We start from the raw sequence: 27457 nt of genomic DNA, 5'->3' as shown, positions 1-27457 counted from the left end.
GTGCGCATAGTCGCGTGACGTCACGCCCTCCCGCGTTGCATCCCGAACCTCTCAGTTTGTCATCAGAGTGTGGAGTGGAGGACAGCCTGGATCAAACGGGGTTGTATTGTCTTTGCACCTGCTAAACGGAATGGATTTTTCCATCTTTTGGGGATGTATCATTTAAACACAGTCCGCTCAGGGCTGTGATGGACAATTAAAGTTTAATTCATCTATTTATAAAGTTAAACTGATGGTTTTAGAGTTTTACTGAGATTTCCTCTTATATTTTTCGGTCGCGACTGTAAAGTTTTGTCCTCCAACCCACTGACAGCTCCTGTGTCGATCAAACACAGCGACAGAGCAGCGGGCGAGCAGAGGAGTTGATGAGAGCAGAGTGAAGTGGAAATGGTCAGCGCGTCTCTCTGTGTCTTTTTCAACGGTCCAAGACTCCGGCAGGTTTGCACGATGTGGTTTTAGCTACTGGACTCAGGACGAGAGTTTGGATTCTCACTCTTGGATCTACAGGATGCATCGTCACCTGAACTCACAAAATGTGCAGCCCGAAGAAAAACGGATCTGTGTGACAAGTTCATTTTAACCCCCGAAACACTCCTTTAACCTTTACGCACGAAGTATACGCGCAATGATTCTAACAACTTTTGTCATTTTATTGTCCTTCCTGGGTAAGTAACGCATCCATCTGTTGAATTTTTATGTTTATATATTTTAAAAGTGCACATTTTCTTTACAGTTCAACTCAGTGCACGCAGCAAACAGTGGCGGTGAGGAATTAAGCACATCCCTTGCCAAACGTCAAAATAGATGTTAATTTGTTTGGTCTGTACTGATTGTTGATGCATGATTGCAGAAAGTTTGTGACATGCTTACTGCATCTTTCTGTCTATTAATTGGTAATAGTGCAATCGAGTTTTATACAATTAAATAACGTTAATTGGCTGATCGGTTGTGTGCGGAACAACACACATATTTCTGACTTCCCTCTCCCAACTCCTAGACACGGTGTTCACCTTGAAAGGTGACGGCAGCTCGTCCTCCCGGCCCGCCCGTCTGGACTGCGTAAAGGCCAGTGAGCAATGTCTGAAGGAGTCCAGCTGCAGCACCAAGTACCGGACCATGAGGCAGTGTGTGGCGGGCAGGGAGAGCAACTTCAGTGCGGTCACCGGTCCCGAGGCGCAGGGCGAGTGCCGCAGCGCCATAGACGCTGTAAAGCAGAGCCCCCTGAATAACTGCAGGTGTAGAAGAGGCATGAAGAAGGAGAAAAACTGCCTCCGGATCTTTTGGAGCATATTTCAGAGTTTACAGGGTATTTACAAGCAAACTATTGATTGCTATTTGACTGATTAATATGCTCACTATAAAAGCATGTTGATGGAAGTATTCATATCAAAAGAAGTAGAGTACATTTATGCAGTATTTTATGCAAGAAGAATAGGCCTTATTATTGTTATATATTGAGTTATTATCAAAGGTGAATCAATCTGTATCAAGCAGTATTTCAATGTTGTAGCTGGTCAAAATGTGAGCATTTTTAATTCTGGAAAGTAATTTAATGATATTTAGAATATATTTTACAAGCTTATCATGCAGTATGCATACATATAAACATAACAAAATGCAAAGAGGTCAGATAAGGGACTTTTTTATCATTGCTTATTGTCACTGACTGACCCTCCCTTCACCATAAATAACAATATTTCACAGCCTCTGGCTATGATATATGGTGTGATTTTGAAGATTTTAAAGGAAAACATGCCTTTTTCAAAACCATTTAAAGTTGAATATTCCCCTAAGCCAAATCAAAAATATTTTTTCAAACATTATTTCAGTGCTTAAAAATTTTCGAATTTTTGAAGTGCCTCCCATGTTTTGCACCACCCCCTCCTCTCTTATGAATAAGGAACAGTCCCTAAATTTAAAGTTCAATATTTGCATCTGAATTGTTGTGGCGTAGAAATCTAAAGTAGCTTTTAAAAGGGAAATACTGAGGGACTGTGCTAGTACCTATCTTGTATATCAGTTTACAATTGAGAAAATGTACCATATTTACTGATACTACTGTACTGACTTAGTCCTCCGTTTCCTGTGAATCAGTCATGCAGTAAGACATGTTCGCAGACTGTTTATCTGTACATCGACCCAGAGTTAAATCTACGTGAGAAGATCATTATACTTCAACCTACTTCATAAGTTCTATAGTGTAATTACATAGCAACATATCAATATTTACAAGACAAGTGCTCATATAGGCCAATATGAGTAATTAACAGGGATTACCCATTTAGTATAATTGATATAATGTTAAAGTATCATACAACATCCACCCACACCACAGATGTTTACACATACACCATTTCAAGCGCATAATGTTGACAGTCTTTTTTTTTTCCTCTGCAGGTAATGATTTGCTGGAGTACTCTCCGTATGAACCAGTCAATAGCCGCCTCTCAGATATCTTCCGCCTGGCCCCCATCATCGCTGGTAAGATGCTGCCGATATTCCTCAGGTTTAAGTTGTGCAAAGTTAAGTTGCTGCGTACACAGAGCCATTACCACTCAGTTGTGCTTTAAACCCAGCTTAAGTCACGCCATCACGACCGCAAATCTGTCACTATTTGACAGCCGCTCTTTTCTATTGCTGTCTGGTTTCAGGCTGCAGCTTTCAACGCCCATTATCCGTCACAAAAGCTTTTATCTGCCACTGTGACCCATCGTATACAAAGCAGAGTAATTTAGTGTATTTCACTTTCAGCTCTCAAAGCAATGATTAGGGGTTTGCATGTTGTTCCACTGTCATAGTACTAATGCTGGAAGTAGCATTTATCTGCTAGTTTTGAATTAATTGTGCTTTTAGAGCGAAGCCTGTGTTGTTTGAAGCTCCAGGAGCTTGCAGGGATGAATGCCTGAATTTAAAAAAAAAAAGAAAACCGACTAGAAATGTTGCTTGTTGTTTATTGTTGCAAATCTAGATGCCATACGTGTCCTAAAATGTCAATGGAGTGCAGGTGGACTTGGGAGCATACACCTAGGCAGGCACATATTTAGATCTCACACACATTACACAGAGGAGCAATTAACCATCTGTCTGCGCTCAATGGCTCAGATAGAACAAGAGCTGTGTGTGTGACAAGTGCAGCTCTGTCTGGCACTCTTCAGTGTCGGGCTTTCTGGCTGGAGGAGGGCGTCTGCTGCACTGCCCAACTACCATTTCAGTCAAAAAAAAATGGTCATTTGATTCTCTCTCTCTCTCACTGGCTCTCTCTCTCTCTGTCTGGCTCTCGCTGTGATTGAATCCACTTAGCGTATCAAAGTGGCTCTGCTCCACATGCAATGACATAATGGCTAACTGTATTTCAAACAGCAAGTAAAGGAAAAATTTATTGGAATTCGGATTTCTCCCCCATGCTGGAATAGTGCGGAGATAGGTCTAGCAATGTGAGACTAAGAAGAATTGCAAGAAAACTGAAGTTGGAAAAGTGGTTGGGGATTCATGAGGCTTTCAGATAATGGAACTACTAGTAAAACCAAACAGGAATTATAAAAGGCTAAGAAAAAAAGCAGCTTGAAATGTTCAGGTCATTTTTTAACTACAAAATCATTTTTTTGATGCAGCTTAGACAAGACAGCAGATCCAACTGAATAAATGTGAAATGTTCTAATCTTGATTAAGAGAGATTCAAAAATCTGATCTGCTGCTAATGTGCTCTTCTGTCAAAGTCAGCAACTTAGAATATGGAAGATGTGGCAGTTTAAGTGTGTTTTCTATCATTATTATATCACTATAAAAAAAACCTCCAATATGTATGTGAGTACCGAGCAGCATAAATCGCGATGCAGAGGTGAAAATGGAGCTGGCAGTTTAATGTATAGCAGTGTGCAAACAGCCAAAGGCTCTAAGAAAAAATAAATCACTTAATGGGTTAGATATCAGGAATCCATTTGCCATAAGTGACCTCATTCCTGTCTGAAACTAAGCTGGGCCTCAGGCAGTCTGCAGTGTAAAATAATGCACAAGAGCCAGTATAGAATGATCCATACTATATCCCATGGGTCAACTGCTAAGATATGATACTCACTACTCTAAATGGCTGAAAATCAATGTTTGTTATTATATGTATTTAATCCGTTTGTATTTAAGATAAGTTTTGGCCACTTGGATTTTCTTAAACAAAATGGCTGGTGGTGACCTCTTTTAACCTTTTTCCCATCTTGTTTTGATTGAACTTGATTTTAGCTGTACATGTTGATTTTGTATTTTAAGGTTTTTTTATTATAGGAATTACTCTCTATTTCTCTCTTTCTGTTTCTTTCTCTATCTCTCTCTCTCTCTCTCTCTGAATCAGACCACACTCAGATAACACTGTGCTGATCAAATATAAAGCACAATTCGATTAGCGTTTTGCACATTTCTTGTCACAAATGGCTTTAATACAGGTCTTTGTGAACATGGAGTGGGCACTACAAAACTCAGATCAAATGGTGAAACTAAGCAGGACCAAGTTTCTGTTACCTCATTTCAAATACCTTCTCAAATGTTTTTCTAAACATATTTTAGTGCACTGTTTAACTGTGATTGAAGACTGTTAACTGTGTCAAAACGGCCAAGCTCACATTACGTCACCCACCCGCAGGAGTGTTTATTGGCCCACTGCAATGCAGTGCATTCTTGTAGTTGTTGTTTTTTTTACCTCTTGAGTAAACGTGAAAGCCACAGCCTTTAGTAGGCCTGTGTGTTTCCTCTGTGTCTTTGTACTGCATAGATAGCTTAGATTTATAAAAAAATAAAATAACAGCAAATAAAAACTTCTACTGGTACGTTATGTTCACTATGTTAATTTCTTTATTAGCACTAAACACAAAGCACAGCTGAGGCTGATGGGAATGTCATCCGTTTTGCATTACCAAAGTGATTAGAATAAGAATTCATCCTCCGGGACCATGATTGTCTGTATTTCACGGTAATCCATCAAGTAGATTTCAAGATATTTCACTCCAAGTCAAAACATAAACCTGCTGGTAGCACTGGAGGTAAAACCAGGAGATCACCAAACACAGTAAGATTCATCCTCCAGAGACTATGAATGCCTTTATGGCAATCAATCCAGTAGCTGCTGAGATATTTCAGCCTGGACTAAGGTGGCTGTCTGACTGTCAGACTGACATTACTATCCACAGAGTCATGCCACTGGTATTGAGAAAAAACAAATTAGTTTCCCACTTATGAGAGACTATTAAATAACTCCTCTCTGTTTTGAGTGCTACCTTTGTTAAGTCACTCTCCGTCATTTATGGCTTCTGCATAAAGCTTCACTTCTGATGTATTTATAAGACTATTCATTTAAAGTGAAAGGCGTGACATCCAAGCATACAACTATGAGAATATAGTCTCCAGAAACAGCTGAAGTTAAACGCTGCGTCATTTAGAAATCAATGCACAAGTGCCTTTCAGAGATATTACCCAATGCTGTTGTGAAGGAACAGTGGGACTACAGAGCTACCCCTAATAAAGGAAAAACATCATCTATACAACACATCTTGTCTTTAAAATTAATTTGCTGGGGTACCTGAGGCCAACAACAAAGAGAACTCAAAGTCTTTACTTAATTCCACTGAGCTAAAGACAACTTCAGGTGATTCCAGATGTACCTGCAGCTCCACTGTTATGCTACTTTGCAATCCCACAGCGAGAGCTATGAAAAGGAAAGATTGCTGCAGGGTATATCTTGTACAATCACATTTCCAACTTATTATAAGTAACATACTTTTTAGAGACAAGATGAACTGATTCTGCATTTCCTCAACAAGTCTGACACCAGTGGTATAAGAACAGATTACATCCCAAGAGGATCTTTGGAGTAGCACATACTGTACATAACAATGAGCAATGGAATAAACTCATTTCATTCTGCCTTATGTTCTCAATGGCTCCCTTTGAAAATAAAAAGTAGCTGACTATATATGCATCCAGGGCTTATTTAGACGATAGGAACATGTCAATGTAAATCAGTGTTAGAGTCTTAATAAATATAGCTCTGTCTTTATGCCAGTAGTGGACAAAAAATACACCAATACTTGAGTCAAGGTATAGATACTCCTGGTCAAATTCTCCAATGCAAGAGTAAGAAGTGGAGTCAAATTATCACTTCAGCTGAAGTACTGGAGTACTTCCTTAAAATAATATCCAATTAAGTATAAGTATTCAAAGAACTTTTAATTAGCATGAATGAATCCACAGTAAAATACTGAGTAAAAATATTTATGATGTCGTACAACAACCTCACGGACAAATTCCTAAAAAGTAATTTGACCAAAAATTGCACATAAGCGATAATTAGCACAAGCACAGACAACTTTGTTTAAAATGTTCATCTGGAATTAAGCAGATGTTAGCGTGTGGTAAACAGAGCAAACATTTAAAACTATAGGAATCATTCATCTCAAAAACTTTAAACATGGGATTGAGGTATGGCCTGGGTGATCTAGTGGAGATTCTTTACCTGCATCTACTGCCGTAGCCATTACTAACACCACACAACCAAACCCAACCGCCTACTGATGACCTCTGCTCTCTACCCAATCTGTGTAGCACATACGCAGGTGTGAAACACCACTTCAACAAACAAACCTCATGCAGAATTACGTGGTCACCGTTTATCCACTTTTGCATTTTAAAAAAATAAATAAATAAATAATCCGCTGATTTCAAAGCATATGTAACGTGTAACAACAGCCATTATTCATTAGAAATGTAGCAGAGGCAAAAATAAAATATTTGTCATTCACATGAAGAAGAGACAAAGTAATACAATTTTAAAAAATGATAATCAAGTACAGATACTCAAAAGCTGTACTTAAGTACATTACTTAAGTAAATGTACTTTGTCACTGTCCACCACTGCTCTATGCAGACACATCAATCATACATACTCTATTTCTATTGATGAAACTCTTGCCACTCATGTTCCTACGATGCTATAACCATCATAAATTGGACTCCTTTTTCTTGACCCCTTTTTTCACATTCAGAGTGACAAACCTCAGATGTTTAAAAAGCCCTGCAGCCTTTCCCTAAATTTACATGTAAGCAGCCACTCTGGCACAGGTAATATCACTCGCACTGGCCCTCTCACTGAGCCCAGTATGTTTCCTCTCTCCTCCCAGTCTGTGCTCCTTACTCATCAGCAGTCTTTCAGAGAATCGAGTCGGTGAGCAAGAGATGAAGCTTGGCATGATGATTTTCCATTGCAAAGATCTCAAGAATAATTCAGTGGAACTCGTTGCCTGAAGCAACAGATTAATCCTCTGTAGTCTTTGTCCTGTGCCACTGGCCTGGCCTGCCTGTGAACTGAGTGTACATGAGCAAACTGCTCCAGCTGAACATCAGAGTAGAAGAAAACACTTTTAATCTGCTGATCCTTTTTACACAAGACTGCTTTCAGCCATATCAGCGATTCATCTGAAGGCATTTCCTTTCACACACTTCTCCTTTGTTTTCTTACTGCCCCTCTGTGACCGCAGAATAACACAATTTATTCCAAGTGAGTTAACCAGAGGGAGCTCAAAACCAAATGATAGGCTCAAACTGTGAATTAGAAGTTTGAAATTATTTTAGATGCTGTGTAATCAAATATTAAAACTTGATCCTTTTGTTGCGTGAAATAAAACAAACTATCCTATTTTTTAGCAAGCATGTTGCCTTCTAATAGAAAGCATCATAGGTTCTTATATATTACATGAGATATCTGAACAGCGCATAAAGCACTTGTAGATGTGTGCACAGAGTGGTATAATAAAATATAATCCAAGATTCTCAAAAATAAGTAAAGCTAAAACATCTTGATCTCCCCTGGTGGCTGGCTGCAGTATAGGTACTCAGCCCTGTCCCCTCTACGTTAGTGGGTGGGACATGGGCCAAACTAAAAACACAATGTACACTTCCAATACTTTTTTTCCCAAATATGGTTCATGCCATTTTTCGTAGTTTCGATGATGTTGATGTATGTTCAACTGTTTGTTTTTCTGACAAGTTTGGGTTTAATTAGTTATTTGATGCTATTAAACAGGGGAGTTTGTAACTGACAGTTGTGCAGCCGGTTGTGCTCGCAACTGATCTTGCAGCTCACAATTGGTTGGACGGATGTATGATAGAGCAGAGATCACTATTGCTAATGACGTCACGGGAGCAGCCGAGCCCGGGATATTTGGGCTTCAGTACAGTGTGAGCAAGCTGAGACACCTTTTTTATCTTTGTATACAGTCTATGATCAAGTCCAGACCGATTTTCAGTTTTCGCTAAAAGCAGTTTCCTGTGAAAAGGTATAATGTAAGCATTCTTATGTTGAGGGGAAATGCCCCGAAATGTTGAGGTGTAAATATCTGAAACTTACTTTGCTACATTGTTTATTCACACTTTCATTTGGCCACATCATGCAAATCAAAAGTAATCATATGAATCATGGCAGGAATGCTATCACCCAAGTGGAAATGCAACCATGGGTGATGCAGGCAATGGCTAATCATGGCTTTGAGATAAGAAAATATGCTAAAATGCTGTAGGCTGTAGGTGACACAGGAAAATGTTTTCGGTCAGGCATGGAATTATTTGATGTGAGCAAACCACGACCTGCACACACATGCATGTACACAAACAATAATTCTTACTGTGTGCATTTCTTCTGCATAGAGAACCTCATCTACATGCAAATCACCCTGCACACATTCATACAACGACAGTGACATACACATCCTCTCAGTGCCTCAGGCTTTCCTTACATCTCTCAGATTGATATACAGGTGCATAAATATGCAAGTTCATGATTTTAAGAACTAATGCTTGAAAGCAGAATGGAAGAACAAAAGGAGAAAGTACTCTAAAGTAATGTTTTTTGTCAACTGCTGATGGTGTGACTGTGCATAGACAAGTTATCTTTTTAATTGGCGAAGCTGAATATCACCACTTTGATCTGAGTGGATAACTGACTTTCTGAAAAACAAAAGTGTGCTTTGGCATCCACATATCCGACTTGTGCACTGCAACAACAGGTGCAACCACAGCAATTTGCTCTCATACTTCATGCTCCGTCTCTCGCTCCCATGTCCTGCACTCAGAGTAGCGCCATATGACCAGTCATCTTACCCTAAACTCAAAACGAACCTTATCTTATATCAGAAACATACTGAGTATGGCAGACACAAGCAATGCTGAGGGTATTACATTTCTGTTCTAATGAATACAGGATTAATGACTGATTGGGGGATTAAATTACAAAAAGGAATAGCTTGTGCAGTATGAACTAAGTGAGATTTTGCTAATTACATGGGTGCACTTAATAAATGGGTCCTGGGTCTGGTCATAAATACTGAGACACTGACGCAGATTTAGTGATGCTGGCAGGAAGCCTGTTGGAAGGCAGGGTGCCATGGAAGAATGGTCCCTGACCACTGCTGTTTTCTTTCCATTATGGGAGATGACAAAGAGGGCACTAAGTGGAGGGGCAAGTTTAGAAGGATTAAATAAAGCAGTGATACATTGTGAAGGAGGATTTAATACCATTAATCTAGACAGCATGCAGAGGCTCTGCAATATAGTGATGTTGCATTTTTCAGTATTTATAATGGTGAATTTTGAGGGAAATAAAGAGGAATTGTAGCATCGGGACTGGTTTAGACATTTTGTTTAAATATTTTGTGTTAAATAAATAGACTGTATAAGAGAAGTGGACATAGCCTCTGGTTCCAGCATTTTTTCTAATAGCCAGCAGGGGCCAATCCATTGGTTGCAAAAAGAGACCAGATTCTATAGAAGTCTATGAGAAAATGACTAATTCTCACTTGATTTATTACATCAGTAAACAAATTTTTTATGGGTTTATGGTCTCTCAGTTGCTAGTTTCAAGTCCTGTTTAATACAGCATGATTTTCATTTCTATAAATTATGGTCCCACTTAGAGTAAAATAGATGATAAAACAGAGTTTACTTTAAGGTATGGCTACCTTGCAACTTTAAGTCCCTGACCTGATAGGGTTCTCTGTTAAATGCACCCCTCACTCCTCCACAGCTCTTGTCCAAATATGGATGTCCAAATATATCACTTCTGGCTCCAAAAATCCAAGACGACGAACACCAAAATGCTCAACTCAAGGCCTCAAAAATGGTAGTTCACTAGGCTTCATCTGCATAAACAGGTGACTTATGTAAATGAGACAATGCTACAGAAATGGAGGACTAAAAATATGTATTCAAGATAAGCAGATGGCAACCAACTGAAACTGCTTCCATGTGCCAAGCATGTATGAGAACTATAGTGGCCAACACGAAAACACAGATGACCGTATCTAGAGGCCAGTGTTTTGTTTGTCCATTCTTGGCTACTGTAGAGACCCACTCTGACTGTAAAGATAAACTGCTCATTTTAAGGTTACGAAAACATGATACTTATTTTTAGGTAATCATGAACTAACAAAAACATAGTTATAAATATTATATTCCATTTCTGTACATCCCTACAGTCCTACCCATGAGATCTCTAAGAAATTACAACTGCATCTTTAGGGGAGACTTAACACTGTTAAAACAGGTACAAACAGAACTGTCAAAGGACAATGTAATTGTTTTATTAACAAAATTCAAGTCTGCACTACTACTGCTACTTTCTTTGCTCTCAGTGGTATTACCAAACAATGCTGGTCATCTTCACTGACTGACCTAATGGTTTTAACCAAGCTTGTGCAGTGGGCTTTATAGTAATCCAGACTTTGCCTCTAGATCTCTATGCGCACAGCTGGCTCTTGAGTTTTGGCCTGTCAGTCTAATACTGTGCATGACTATAATCTGCATTTGCTGGACATGGGAGGATTTACATATCAGACAGATAAAAATAAATACATTTTAAAAAAAGGCAATTCCATGAACGCAAGTTCCTGCCCATATTTTTGAATTACATTAAGAGAACAATGAATGAGTAGGCTTGAGCAATTGCTTGGCAGAACACGATTATTATTCACAACTACTCCACAGGATTTAAACCATATAGAAAAAAAGGAGGTTTATGGACCAGCTCTACTGCTTCTGACCTCCCCGCCTCTATGGCGACATCAGTCCAGGAAGATCCGTTGGTGCTCTTTATTTCATGTGTACTGTGCAAAGAGATTATTAATCTGTCTAAGCAATAAATCTACAGCAAAAAGATAGAAGGGGATTACACAATATGATGCATAAGGCTCAGATGCTGTATCCATGCAGACATGTTCAGGCATTTCTTTAGTGTCATTCCCACCTGGCAAATGCAGACCATGACCAACATTTGCTGTGTTGTTTGCTGGTGTGATTTTAATTATGTCAAAGTCTTTTTGCAATGGGCATTTTTACTATTTTTAAAGATCAAAAAATGAATCAACTAACTGATAATTATTAGTCAAAGTCCTAGTCTTTTCTCATGAAGCGTTTATTTGGTCTACTGCCTGTATGCAGTCTTTACAGCACCTCACCTTTATTCAAGAGGTGAGGTGTCGAATAAGTTTACACAATGTAAACATGCTTAAGCTCATGGATCCAAAATGGTGTTTTGAGTAATAACATATGAAAACTTTATAACTGAGGGCATTAACAACAGTGGAAGTCTTTGCAGTTCAAGAGAGAAGTTTGGCTCTCATATTCTTACCTTTACTGTATTAGTGAACACAGCCCCCAAGGACACCATAATTAAAAAAAACACTGCTTTGAGGCTCATTATGAACCCTACCTGGCTGACAGTCTTTCAAAAGGTCTTTTGTATCAACCTATCAGAGGTCAAAGGGTCAGATTCCAGTGTTTGCTACACTGGCTTGTTTTTTGCTCTGCATCAATGGGAACATGGTGGTCTTTGCTCAGGGGGTGCAACTTAAGAAGGCAGAGGGAGATTTGTTTTTCTTAAGCCTGTAGGTCTTTTAACAAGATATGACATATTTTAGGTGGACATATAGAATTGCAATTCTTGGTATGCACTGCAAGGGCAATACACTAAGGATACAAGAAACTAGAATTATGTTTACTTAAATTGGTAGATGTTTATTCTAGGTTTAAATACTTTTACAAATCACCTTAGTTTTAATGGGCTTAGCTTGGCGATCAGTTCAAATACGTAAAAGGATTGCAGAAACAATCAAAATAAATATTTCTGTCACAAATTAAACTTTTGGTAGCCTCATAGAATAATAAAGAAATATTAAATACAACAATTTTGGGGACAAAGCCTAACTTGCAGTTGAAAAGAGTTAATAAATCGGGATATAACACAATGTACTGAATGCTATCCCAATAGTCAGCATATTGCAAAGTGTTTAAGATTGTAACAATATTGTATTGTGGTTTAAGTATCGTGATAATATTGTACTCTGGGTCGTCCTGTGATTCCCACCCCTAACAAGATCATGATCCTCCCATGAACTTGTGATCTTAAAGACACTGAAGCATGGTTTGTATTTAAATTATTCCTGAAACTGAGATAAAATGACCCAAAAATTATCTTATTAAATGCAAAACTGCTCCTGATAGAAAGGTTTTTTCCTGCCAGGGGGTTTTTGCATCTATATGGAGTCATTCTGTGACCTACAGCTTCAACCTTCTTACTCACACTTAGCTTTGGCCCTCTGCTACATGCGCACGCACACACACATACACACACACACACACACCACACACACAAACACACATACAACCACATTTTACTCCAAGAGTAAGAACTTTTGAAGTGCATTTTTAATACAAGCAAGGCAAGCATTTTCCTCTCAGTAACTGTAATTGAAGTAAAGTGTCACACCTATGGCCCGAGAGCTACAAACATCCACTAAAGTATCACAGCCCACATCTCTAGGCACTTGTCAGATGTAAGTAATGGGTTTTGTAATATGTGATTAACCCGAGGTTCAAGAATGTATTCAGATTTAATCATGGCTCGTTCTGTGGTGCATGAAAGAGTGCAGTGAGCTTCAATTCCACCTCAAAAGGCAGAATTACAGAATTCATTCTTCCATGTCGAGGCTGAGGATACAGTTTGTGTCACTGTGCAGAAGTCAGTCGAGCAGGAAGGACTTTATGGCAACAAATACGAAAAATGAGATGTGAGAGTCATTATGTTGGCCGCAGAGTGCTTTTGCTGTGCTGTGATGGAAAGACGGGCATACTGGGATGGAGGCAAAGATGGGTGGTTTGGTTTACGTAACTAAAAGCAGAGAAGATGCACTGTCTGAACAGGTGTTTTTATTTTCACAGTGTGCATTTGTTTTCTGTAAGTCTGACAACAAAATCGCCCTTGAATTACATGTATGTGTCGGAGTGTGACAAGTAAAACAGCCACAATCACCAAAACACACACTGGGATATATATACTATGAGTTGCTCTAATTATTAAAGGTTTGTGCTCTCATCTCAGAGAGGTGAGGCCAGTGTGGTCTAACTGCGGCTTTCTGTTGCGCATACAGGGGTTTGATCATAAATGCCAGACCTAATGAGGTCTGAGAGGAGGATCTGATAACAACCTGAAGTACACGATTAAGCCAGAGAATTTGAGTTCAAATGTGTAACAAAGCAAGTGCAACAAATGAAGCAACTGGAGCAACAAATTGGTATAATAATTCATGATGAAATATAGAAAATGTTGTGTTTGCAAAGACAAGCATGACCAAGCTCAACCAGGTTCACATCTCTCATACAATTGGTCTTTTTTGGTTTCAAACAGGCATTAAAAAAAATATGTAATTCTATATTCTGCTTTACCTTGCTGTCAGACCATCCTTTATAACAGGAAACTGATGCTGTTACGTTATGCTCTCCTTAAAGTCACTGGATTCCATTGACAGGTATTGGTAGTTATTACTAAGTTATTTTACTCTTGATTATCCTGCTTTGAAAATCAAGGGAAGGCAAAATCATAATCAAAAATAAAATGTGCCTAATCGACCAGCCTTACTGTATCAGAGGAATGGAGATGTGCAATTTCTCAGGTGTGATCAGGTTAAACTGTCAGGGACTCATCCAGAGGTAAGATAACTGTTAAACTGTAAAGAAAATTATAGCTAAAAAAAAAAAAAGAAGGAATAATTTACAGGTGTAACATCCCTTTAAGAAATTGCACAGCCAGACAACACTTCTCTACATTTCTCTTCATCTTGGCTGCTCTGTACCCTGTCATCTAATTCACTCACGGCTATGTTTCTAGTCGTCATAAAGTTCATAAAGCACTGATGGTTTATGATGCATAAAGAACAATTTAACCTGTGCAAGGAAGCGCTAATTCTTACATAAGAAAATGATGTGTCTCTCATCTCTTAGTCGAGCCTGCATCTACAAAAGAGAACAACTGTCTGAATGCTGCCAAGGCCTGTAACCTGAATGACACATGTAAGAAATACCGCTCGGCTTACATCAACCCCTGTACTAGCAGGGTGTCTGCCTCTGAGGTCTGCAACAAGCGCAAATGCCACAAGGCCCTACGACAGTTCTTTGACAAGGTAATTAAGCATGTTAATTGTGAGAGCTATTTGCAGCTTTTTTTGTGTGTTTGACTTTATAGTTGCTGCTCAAATCACCATCAAAACCACATGTCAAATGTCAAAGGGAAAATGCTATTTTAAGTGCAATTTCTTATTAAGCAGACTTTAAATCCAGTCTCCATAAAAATCTCAGTAACTTATCACAACACTTAACTCCATTTAAAGCTGCTGTTCATGTCGGAAGGCAGCCATAATGGATCTGAAGTCTCTATGTTCATTTTGTTTGTCAAATTTTATCACTATGTATTTATAAACTGGGTATGGTAAGTTCAAGGTTGAAAATTGACTTTTTTGTTCCAAAATCAACCAGCTACTGAAAAGAGTACCATTGTTTTTTTGGCTGGTGAATGAAGCAAATTTAGCAGCCACTTGCATATTTTACCAGCATTGGCTGGTGGCTGGTGCTAATTTCCAAACCTGGTAAGTTACTCGACTACTCTAGTACAAGTGTAAGCTACAATGGAAGTGTGAAGATGTTTGTTTAGACAGTAATGAAGAAAAAGGTTTGGCAGACATCAACCTTTCTTTCTTTTCTTTCCAAAACAAAGGTTCCAACTAAATACAGCTATGGGATGCTATTTTGCTCCTGTCCAGCTGGGGATCAGACAGCATGTGCAGAACGCCGGCGACAAACAATTGTACCTGTCTGCTCCTATGAGGACAAGGACAAACCTAACTGTCTGTCTCTACAGAACACATGCAAGACCAACTACATCTGCAGGTAACAAGAGACACAGGGATCCTTAGACTTCATCATTTTTCCAAATATGCAGTCTAATGTTCTTATACTAATGTTACATATACATATATATACAAATGTGCAGAACGCCGGCGACAAACACTTTGTACACTGTCTGCCTCATCTCGAGGCACAAGGACTCAAACCTAACTGCTCTGTCCTCTACAGAACACATCCACAAGGCAAACTATACCATCTGCACTCGGGTCAACAAGAGACACAACGCGATCAATCGTCAAATATTAAGAAACACCATCAGTAGTCCAGCTTTCGGTCCAGTTACCAATCCAGCATTGTAATTTATCTTGCAAATTCTGTAGCACATTTTAAGATGCTTCACAGAACTCACCAATGAGACCTGAGTAAGACAGCAAACAGTCAGCATAGCTCTCCCTCAGACAGCCAGAATCAGTGTACTATTAATAAAAGTGACAGAGCACTTAGTCTAATTTAAGATTGATAACAACATCAGGGAATTAGCATCTATAATTTGCATCTCTGTTGTTTTTAGGTCAAGGCTGGCAGACTTCATCAGCAATTGTCAGCCAGAAGCTCGCTCCATATCTGGCTGTCTGAGGGAGAGCTATGCTGACTGTTTGCTGTCTTACTCAGGTCTCATTGGTGAGTTCTGTGAAGCATCTTAAAATGTGCTACAGAATTTGCAAGATAAATTACAATGCTGGATTGGTAACTGGACCGAAAGCTGGACTACTGATGGTGTTTCTTAATATTTGCTTTGTGCCTGTGTTGTTGCTCAACAATCTGTGAAATGTATTCAGATGAACCTGCTGCAAGTAAAGTAATTGAGAAAATATCCTTGTAGAAAAAGCTCACAAGGATTAAATAAAATAAAATTCATGGCCATTTTTTCAATTCATATACATCATACACATTGTTAGTCAATCATTTAGCAATCAAACTTGTTTCTATTTTTTCTCTTCATTAGCAGTGTTATTAGAAGAGATGTACAAATCTTTGATCCGATTTTTTGTTTTTCCTAAGCCAAAAGATGACAGAAATTCATTAAAAGTGTGGAAATGTAACTGTTTTTCTTGAAAGCAGCTGCACAGAATAGAAACCAGTTCTTTAAAACAAGTACAGCGAGTACAGCAGTACATTTACAGAGTACATGAAATGTCACCATGATGCAGTCACTCTAGCCCTCCTCACGCAGAGTAGAATAATTCACTTGCCTACACAGCTACATTCGATGAAGACGTTTTTAAAAGGAGACAGCCATGCCATGAATCTGAAAATATAACAACCACACAATTGCCATATGATAAAACAGACCCAACAACAGTGTAAACATTTTCAAACTGGTATTATACTAAGACAAACACTGGACCAGGCTACACCAGTATACCTGATTATATCATGTAGTGTCCCACCAGCCAGGTGCCACCACAAGCTATTTATGTTTTTGCAGTGAAATAAAAAGGTATAGACAATAGTGTATTTCAACTTCATGAATTAGCCATTCCTCATTCATGCAAATTCAAACCAAGCAACAGAAATAAATAGAAACAGGGGTCCACCAACAGTTTAGCTCAAAACAACAGCTCTGTGTCACCTGCAGCCAGTTAGGACACCTCTTTTGTCTGTTTCAAATCCAAAATGTCATCATATTGGTGCAGTTTTATTTTCTTGAAAGACTGACCCTGCAACATCTCCTCTCATCACCTATAAAAGCACATCAACTTTCTGCTAACAAACACATGCACCACTTGATGCTTCTCCCACATCTATTGAAATGTAATCTCCATGTTGGTGGTGCTTGGCTCAGCAGTAAATTCTGCACAGCCTTTCAATCACTAGTGGCTCTGTTAGACAATTTATAAACATATATACGTTTATCATGTCACATTTCTAGCAATAAATGTTGTGTTTAGTACTGTAACACCATTAACACAGGTCGCTGAAGTAGGCGTCTTTTTACTTTACCAGATACGTCATTACGTACGTTACATTTCCTTTTGTTCAGTCTTTCCTTCATCAGCAGGTTCAATTATGTAGAAAGGAAAAATGATGTCCCACTGAGTTTTAGTAATGAGATTTGATCGCCAGGCAGCAGTGACCAATTGCAAACTCAATAAGGAGACATTTTAATCTACACCATTCATATTCTACTTTACACAGGTTACACCCTCTAATCCCCCCTTTCGAAAATTAATCAATTGGTTTTTGACTCATTTATTAATTTCAAAAAAGGCAAAATTCTCTGATTCCAGCTTTGCAATTTTTTTTTTTCCAGTGAATATTTTCTGGTTTCTTTAATCATCTGTGACAGTAAGCTGAATATCGTTGGTTCATGGGCAAAATAAGACATTTAAGTATGTCATTTTTGGGCCTAGGTTAACTTATCAAGATTTTTCACCATTTTCTGGTATTTAATAGACCAAACAACCGACTGATTAATCAATAAAATAACTGACATTTTAATCAACAGTGACCAAAAAAACTTGCAGCCCTAGTCTTTAAGTGTCAAAGTAGCACCAAATATTTATATAATTGTTATGTATTTAATAACAAGCCTAGGTGTTGCAAAAATATACATGCTGTACATAATAGGGTAGGGCTTTGTTATAATTGCTTTCAGTTTGCAAATTACATCGTTATCTCTTTTTTTTTAATTACTGGGGACATTTATTCAGTTCATACCTTTTTATTCAAAATGAGTGTACTCAGACAAAATGTAGATCTACTTAAGCAAAGAGACAAAATGCAGACAATAACAGTGTTAAATAAATGTTTATTTAAACTTAGCAATTTTGTGTCTCATTTTGTTATTACTATTATTTTATTAAATTGTTGTATTTTATCAAATTCAAAAAAATAGGAAAGAAATATCAACAATATAAAACCGGCATTATATATCAGCCATCAGCTGCCCTACTCTCTAAATACTGACACTGTCCGTAGAAAAACTCATATCAAATCATGTGCACGTTGCTTAACAGGCCATGCCACATAATAATGGGGATACTGTGTAAATCGGTGACGCTTATAATCTGCAGCAGGTTTGTTGTGTTAGTGTCGAGGCAGAGGGCAGAGTCAATGGGTTCCACCCCTTCTGACAGTATAACCCTATTTGAAAGGTTAAAGCCTTTGTAAAACAGAATTATGGTTATCCATCATAACAGAGCTCTACCACAAGGTACCGTGCAATTCAGTGTAATTCTGCAGAATCTGTAAGTAAAAGCTATAATATTGACTAAGCTTACTCTCACCAGCTGACCTGATCAATTAAATTTCAGTGTGAAACACAAAATGTTCTGTTATAGAGGGTTTCAGGAATGTTAATGACTCCACAGTTACAATGACCAATGATAGTTTTCTTTTCTTTTATGCTACAGGTACGGTGATGACTCCCAATTATGTGCGATCACTTGGTATTAGCCTGTCACCATGGTGTGACTGTGGCAGCAGTGGGAACAGCAAGCCAGACTGTGATAGATTTGCTGAGTTTTTCACCAACAATCGATGCCTACGTGAGTTTTTGTACTGCAGAAATTAATTTCCCCCCCAACCTCTTACTATTCTTCACTGCTTGAGGCCAGATTGACCATCTCTTTTGTCTAGATTTGAATTGGTTTTTTGAAATTGTAGACTGGGAGATAATTACTGGAAACTGGAATAGTATGTGATGGTCCATTATGTGTTCTCCCTTCAAACACAATTTCTGTCACTTTATTGTTGTACAAGCAATCATTTCTCAAGAATGTATTTTGTTTCTTCACTTATATTTGAGAATGAGTGGCATTCAGTGGCATTTCCACATTCCAACTCCAAATCATAAGAATACAACAGAGCAATTTTGCAATGTCCTTAATTGCTTTGACAAGAATTCATGCCCAATCAGTATGTTCAAGACTAGACAATCCAAGAATAAGTTCTTGCCAACATTTTATTTTACTTGTGATAAGGTATCTTAGAAGAATAAATGTCAAATTAATGATGAGAAAATTACATTACACAAATCATTTTAGAAGTTTTCTTATTTCAGGCAGTTATGAAGTTCATTTTTGTGAATCATAGCCATTAGGCAGACACTGCTTTTAAAAAGGTTCTTGAGAAAGGTCAAGTAATTTCTTCCCCTACACAATTATCTAAAGTATCAATTATAAGCAGCTTTTAGTTGGACATGAACAAAATGTTTCAGGCCATTCCACTTGCACTTATTTCCAAGGACATAAGACATCTGATAACTTGTAGGATGTGCAGACTATATTATTAAAGTGGAAACTGACAACTTTTACCCCCATACTGTGTCTAAGTGCTTTTGTCTGCACCAATAACACAAATATAACCTGATTGCTCTCCAGAGCTTAGCAACTACCACAAGAACCAGCATCTTTCTATAGATATCTTGGCTATTCTACTGTGCACCATTTCCATTACCGGGGACAGCTACTGATAGCTACCAGGAAAACAAAAGGGCTATCCTCTTCCAGATTTGGTTGTGCAATGGTTGACTTACTTCATTTGTGCTGTAATTTGAGCCTTCATTTTCCCAGGAGATTGTACCTAGTGGCAGACAGAGTTGTATAGTAAAAGGAAGGCATATATAAGGGAACAGAGGTAAACGCTGATGGTGTCACTATTCTGTCGCCATTACACTGTGCAATCAATATTTAGTTAATAATGATAAGTTAAAACAGGAAAAGTGTCTATTTCCACTTTAAAACCAATGCATGGGACACTCCAGGGGATAATGCTTCTTATGTAAAATTTTAATTGAATCAAGTGACATTTGATGCATTATTTCTCACATATATGTACAGTATGTTCTCATTGTCCTATCTAATTATATACTGTCTAGATAGAACAGATTTTGTACAGGATCAAGAGGGTTTCAATTAATACACTATATGTTACAGGTAATGCCATCCAGGCATTTGGCAATGGCACTGATGTTGGAGTTTGGCAACCACAACCCCCGATTCAGCCCACTGCACTAGAGCCCAGCATCACTCGAAGGGGAAAAGACCGAACCAGTAACGCACTGGATGCACTGACAGACATGACCAAACTGGAGCTTGATGATGACTCATTATATCACATCTGTGGGACCTTACAGGTAAAGTTTTTAAAAAGTAGAGGGTTTAAAAGTAAGAGTTACTATGTTTGAATAGGCTGCATCTTTTATTCTAACTTACAACACTGGTGTTATATTTCAGAATAAAAGTTGTATAAAGAAAAAATAAAAGTAGGGAGAGAAGTTGAGATGGAATCACTGCATACATTTTTTGATAATATCAAAGGCAGCAACTAAAACCATCACTGTGAGACCTGAGATAAGCGATGAAGATTTACAGCTTATTTATTTATGGCTCAAAAACACCTAAAAAGAAAGCAAAAACTAGCCTGAAGAAACAAGCAACATTCTGATGCCACTTTCTAGTCAGCTCAGCAGTACATTTTATTTGACTCTCTCTGTATACTTACAGACAATGTAAAGGTTTCATTGTTAGAAATCATTAAGCTACCTAATTTGATTCTGTCAGTCATCTTGTACCTCCACTGTTCCCACTAACAAAGAAACTCTATTGATCTAACAGGGAATTATTTGATGGAAAAAATGATACAGCTACATTACAAAGTAATACCTTTCAGTTATTATAACTATTCATCTCAATGCAGTCAGTTAGTGGCTGTGCCTTGTTTATGGAAAAAAAACACTCCTGTTTGAAAAGGAAAATCAAAGAGCAAAGATGACATCCTTCTACGTCCACAACAAATGTTTGGACTCATTTCCACGCTTTTTGTCCTTGTAAATTTTGAAGGCATCAGAAACCTCTCAAAACTTGTGAGACAAAGTGCCTGAGTCTAAATTGAGACCTAAACAACAGGTAGAGATCTATTGAGAGTGTCTGTCTGAGTGTCAGACGCCTGGCTCTGTCACCTTGATGGATCAGGGACAGTTTTATGATGGCATGCACAGAGTCCCCCCTCCTGGGCAGAAAGATGAGACGTCAGTGTGGAGTCAGAGTTTCCAAAGCTGTCATGTCAAAGCTAATTGGTTGCCACAGTAACATCAGAAATGGCCCACAGGGGTAGTCTGTCTGTGTGTCTACATCTGTGTGTTAGCAGGGACACAGTATCATTTTAAAGATGTACCAATTTTTTCTCACCCAGATTGAGGTAATGTTTACATAAATCCCTTTTAGCTTTGAAGTAAATTAGATGCAAGATTAAATAATTAAAATGCTGTATTTGAGCATACGAGTAACATACTGGTGATCTGCTTTGACAGTCCGTCAACGAAAAATCAAGCCTTACAAAGTAGAGATTGAAAGTTCATTTTGACCTTGAAAAAACATAATCAACCAAACAATCCAGATTTGGTAGCTGTGCTGGAATTCTTGATTATATGTTATATGTATACCTACAAAAAGTAATGCACCAGAACTCCTTTATAATCCACAAAATCATGAGCCAGTAATCCATATATTACTCATGTAATCTTAAAGGCTGCAATCACGTGACACATACACTAACAGGAATAAAGAAGGATGTAGTATAAAGCGCGAAAGTCCATGTAAGGAGACAGGTTGGGGTGGTGGATGGGCCAAACAAACAGAAATTTCTCCCAGAAGACCAATGTTCATGTCCTTAGTGAACTTGAACTTATTTTACAGTACATACTAAATGGACTGTGGTTACACTGTTTTTCAATTAATGTTTCCCAGGTCAAGAATAAATACTTATCATTAAATGTCAATCAACATGGATGAAAAATGTTTAAAGTGCTCAGAAAAATTAAAGTTTAACATTTTCAGTTCCTAAACAAAATCAAATTAGTGAGCTAAATACTCAACTGACCTTGCAGTGACATTAACAATGTTCATGATTTTACCGCAGTGCAATGTTTTTTCGTGGATCTAAATCATTCAATTCAACATGTATCATGTATCACAAATCCTAAAGATGTTGTTTACAAAAACTTTCAATGTGTCTTTAAAAAGTGCTACCAGAAACTTTTATAGAAGTCACATATAAAGACATCCATGTAAATTTTAACACCAGTTGCATTTGTAACAAATCAACTGAATGTGCTGATTTTCACATTTAACATCATAAATTGCAGGTTTTATTTAAAGCTGCTTTTACAGTAGGTACTACATTTCCTTTGAAACTGTTGGGTTTCACCAATGCACCTCTTCTTTCCTCTTCTGATAAATACTATGGGGCTATATTTTTAAATGAGATGATATCACATACTTTAAGGGAGACAATCTATCATATTGGCTTTTAATAGCGATAATATGATTTATCACCAGTAAAAACATCCTGCAGGAGGAAAGACCTCCTATAGAGCAATTAATCACTCTTCTCCAGTATCCTGGTTCTCTCTACTTAAGAACCAACGCACTGGCTGTTTATTATGTTCCCAAACCTCCATAGTCACTTTATCATTTTCTGTACTCCATCTCTGTATCTGTGAGTGTGTGTGTGTGTCTTTGTTTGTGTCTGTGTGTGTGTGTGTAAATATGTGTGTGTATATTTATGTGTGGCTGAAAAGGTTTGGAGCAGAAAAGTTTTAATGTATTAAACTGTCATAACCTTGAGCTGGCACAAACAGGGGATCTCACACAGACAAACTTTTACACAAACACACACACTTGAATCTTACACCTTTTGCTCGAGGTGGATGATTATACAAAGACGTCCATGTAGGTCTAAACTATGGAAATTGGTGTGCGCTGAAAGTATTATCATAAATCTTATTGTTGTGTGTATTTTGCAGCACAACTGAGGCAGAGGGAGTTTGGCTTACAGTAATGATTTTTTACTCAACCTTGTTTTATCCTAAAGACTTTGCCCTTCCTTTAGCCACAGTTCAACTTCCAGACAAAGACAATTCCACTACACTGAGACTGGATAAATGAATGATTATATATGCTGTATCTTTCATAGAATTTCTAGACCACCATTAGCCAGTTTGTGCTCTTGAGAGACAGGCAAACACACTCAGAAATTGAATATTTTGCTCACTTCTTGTTTTCTTTCTTACAGGCCCAAAAACTAATGTCCAATCTAACAGTGGATAATTCTCAGTGTGTGGTAAGAATTTTTTATTCTGCCTGTTTTATTAAATTTTCTTATTACAGCCTGAATAATTTGGACATTTTCAACAGGGGCAATCTCAATACTTTTGAGATTTGAGGCCACACAGATGTTGATATTAGTAAGAAAAAGAACCTGATATGACTATATATATCTTTATCTTTATATCTTTATCTTTATATAGATCCCTTAAATTTGGCTCTTAAATAATAAAATATGAACTGAGCTCAACATTTTGCATATGAAAAATAAATCTGTGAATGCTCTCTGGAGACAAAGTTTATAATAGCAACACTGCAAACATATCTTTATAGCATATCTGTACTGCAATTTTTTGTCACGTAACAGCTGTCAAATGCAGCAACACAGATGAAACTGTGTAGTCCAACAAGTCCATCAAAATGCCACTCAACTGACCAAATTTAAGCAAATAGGCAACTGAAAATGCAAATTGATGCAAACCAAATTACATTTTGCAACACTAATTTTTCCACCCAGCCATGTGTAAAATTTCTTTTTTGTGCTGTTTCCACTCAGGTGTTTTAAGTATAAATTGAAAATGTGCAATGCAAATCAAAGGAATATATCTGACCTGACTTTCAAGCCCATCGGTATCAGAAAAGTTGCTATTATTGTATTTATACAAGTTATAAATATAGTAGGCTGTTCTCATGCACTGTTTCTAGGTATGCCCTCATAAAGTAATGCACCAGGATTTGAATGTCTCAAACACAGCCATGAGTCAGTAATATGGGTCCAGCCCACATATTCGGTAAGGTTGGGATTAAGTGACAAATACGCTGATGGGAGTAAAGAATAAAGTGGCTTAAAAGAGCACAATACCAGGAGATTGGTGTTTTGGACTGTGTGAAACCAAGTGAACGTTTAGTTATTTTAAGGTATTTTGTCATCACGTTTCTTTTTCTAAATCTAACCTACGAAACTTAATGTTAAATACATAACTTTACATTAGATATGTAACTTTACATAAGGTCCATAACGTGACAACACCCAAACGTTTTTTTTTCCTCAAACTAACATAAGTGACTTTACTTGTGTAAACCTAACCTATGAAAATGTATTTGCCTAAACCTAGCCTACGTAACCTTACATTTATTCCATAAGTTTAGGTTAGGAGTGTAATTTTACATTAAGTACGTAACTGAACATTGAGTAAGTGAAATGGCCACGCCCAACCATGTTTCTTTTCCTAAACCTAGCCACCAAAATGTTTTTTGCCTAAACCTAACCTAACTTTGCCATAGGTACTTCACTCTACTATGAGTATGTAACATGACAACACTATTCATTGGGCACTAATTTGTCAGATATCATGTAAACCATTGTATGTGGATACATTGTATATTGTCATCATTTAAATCTCAGACTTAAAAAATTTTTTTTTTGACTTTCCACTCAATGTAACACTAAAACTATGGCCTTTTTCCTCAGAATCATCAACTAGATGAGTCTAGTGACTCAAATGCCATTCCTAGAAGCTCAGCAGCCAAATTCACCTGCTTATACTCCTCAAGTTTGCTCATCGCCTTTGCTTTAACACCAACAGTGTTACGGCTTGAAGGTTTACTGTTTTTGTAGGATCTGAGGACTACCGTATGGATCAACACTCTTATCTGAAGAACTGATTCAACTCATTTTGATTGTGACATTTGCCAAAGTGTGACACCTGCATTTTTTTCTTAAAATGGAAACGAGAGAACTCTGAGATCATAGACAACAGTGGATTAAATATCTGAGGAGCCAATGTTAACTGTTGCTGAAAACAGATCTGCTGAAGCTGTTCCTGAGATATCGGCTCGTTTGCCTGCCATGCCTCGTGGGGGCAATTTCGTGACTTCAAGAATCAGATTCTCACTGAGGAACACTCATTTTTTTGGAGTTCAATCCTGTGATCTGATAAGGAGCATGTGAATAAATTCACTTGTTTGCAGTGTGTTGCAGTCAGTGCACATTTGACTGAATGAACTGCCAATGTGCTGAACAGTGTTTGGGGGATAAAGTGGATCATCCTCTGCATAACTGTGACTTTGATTTGTTCTGCCAATAAACTTGCTTTAGTTCAGCAGAAGGAAAACCAAGTGTTGATATGAAAGTGCTGATGTACAATATGTCACAAGGGACAACAAACACATTTCGCAAACACACTGTATGGAATACAACTCATAAAACATTTCAACTCACTTAAAAATCCCATAACATATTGTCAGAGTATCCTCAAAGGACAAAGACATATCAGCCAAAAGAAAGTAATAATTTTCTCTTCTACATGTTCAGTACTAGGTATAGATCAGATTTGTAGATTTATTTGATTGTTATGGTGGTTTGTGGTTTTATCACATCGCCTCTAAAAGAACATTTTGTACATATGATACATAAAGTGTACACTCTATTACAGTATGCTGCTGTTAGCTTGTAACATATTGTCTGTAATGTTTTTTGAGAGTCTATGTTAGTATCTGGCGACTAAGGCCTCTCAGCGTTATCCAGTGTAGCTATGATTTATAAAATGTGACTGGGTATGGTTCTTTAATCATGTGGTTACAGATATGACTATTGTGTGATTATATTTTGATTGCAAAGTGCATAATGTTATCTTAAACAGTATTTTTCTTGAGGAGTATCAATCTATCTGTAACAGCAACAAGAACATAAAGAATTTACAAAAGTGTCTTTAATGGCTAAAACTAAGTAATGTTTTTTTCTGTTCTGCTGAAAGTGATATGTTTTGAAGGTTCAATCCAGATTCTTCACCCTATTTTATTTAGTTTTTTTTCCACTTTACTGTATCCTGGTAGAATAAAACAATAGGAGCTTGACAAATAAAGAATGTGTACACATCCTCAAGTTGAGCAAATGCTAAAAGAAAAAAGCCAGAAGACTTAAATTGCTTGCAATTACTGCTGGTGCAAATGAAGGACAAGAAGAAAACACTTACATGGTTATTATAAACTTAATGACAATAATTAACAAAGACATTCAAAGAATGTACAACATAATGACAATTAACATGAAAAATTTGTTTTTAAAACATCCCTTACAGTTTTAAAAATGTGTCAAATATGTCTTAAAAATCACTTACATCTATAATCCCCGTAGACATCTAATGATGTAAAGATTGTTTTCTTTTTGAAAGGTTCCAAAATGTTTTTGGTCACAGATATGAAGGGCTCAAATTACTTTTTCCTTGAATATAGCTGTACGTAACTTTTAAAATTCCATGGCCTAATTGCACCAACTTTTAAAACAAATACCAATTTTTTACTATACGATTTGGTGTATTTGACCTTCTTTCCCAAAAGAATCCAACATCGACCACTGCATCATTGTCTTTTTTTATGACAATTGAAATATGAGGAAATCATCAACATGTTAGAATTTAAATGGTGCTGGCTTTCCCTTTCATATTCTCAAAAACTGCATAGTAAAATAACTTTGAATTTGAAGTCCTGAGATAATCCTAAAAGGGATTACATTAAAAAGTGTTAATTTTAAAAGTCTCATGGTCAAGGCATGAGTCAGCAGCCCTGCACACCATATTTTCGGTACCAAGTTACATGCACCAGTGCATGTGGAGCTGAGACTCGAGCACTATTGTGCATATGCACAAGGTGTTTTGAGCCCCATTAACTGTTTTTTTTAAGCTTTGAGCTTTAGTTATTACCAGCATAAACTTGAAGACATGTCATACAGGAGGCTACTTTTGTGTACAAGCAGCCATGAAAAACATTTTGGTTATCTGTTCAGTGTTTGCCAAATAGCTGAAATAAAAATGGTGAACAGTGACTCAAGCTGGTTTCTACACTCACCATCAAATGATGCATCCTGTTTATGCCTAACGTCCTTCATTTTCCCCCAATGTTAGTTTATGTGTATTTTTAGCAACCGGGGGGACTCTTGTAAAGCAGGATTATACGATAGCACCAGGCAGACAGACCGCTATTGTCAGTCAGATCACATCAGTCCCAGTGCGGAGTGACACAGGCGGACAAGGACGCAGCCTGTAGAGGACAGACTGCTCAGTGGACGGGAGGTGGACACGTCGGTCTCGCCAAGAATATGACACACCTGTTTTGGCACAGTGATGGAATACTTGACCTAG

The 27457-nt window shown here is 37.7% G+C and overlaps 1 protein-coding gene across 1 annotated transcript; it reads left to right on the top strand.

The window, feature by feature from the left end:
* Positions 1-378: 378 nt before the first annotated feature.
* Positions 379-24936, top strand: gfra1b (gdnf family receptor alpha 1b). Its single transcript, XM_042508264.1, has 10 exons — positions 379-665; positions 998-1306; positions 2398-2481; positions 14308-14486; positions 15077-15249; positions 15779-15888; positions 18624-18758; positions 20148-20347; positions 23287-23334; positions 24790-24936. Exons 1-10 carry the CDS (start codon positions 626-628, stop codon positions 24934-24936), a joined length of 1425 nt encoding a protein of 474 aa, XP_042364198.1. The 5' UTR covers positions 379-625.
* The last annotated feature ends 2521 nt before the right edge of the window (positions 24937-27457 follow it).

Source organism: Plectropomus leopardus, chromosome 19, assembly GCF_008729295.1.
Source record: "Plectropomus leopardus isolate mb chromosome 19, YSFRI_Pleo_2.0, whole genome shotgun sequence".
Taxonomy (NCBI): Eukaryota; Metazoa; Chordata; class Actinopteri; order Perciformes; family Serranidae; genus Plectropomus; species Plectropomus leopardus.
Note: the sequence above shows the minus strand (reverse complement) of the source record. Positions and strands in the feature narration are given on the sequence as shown.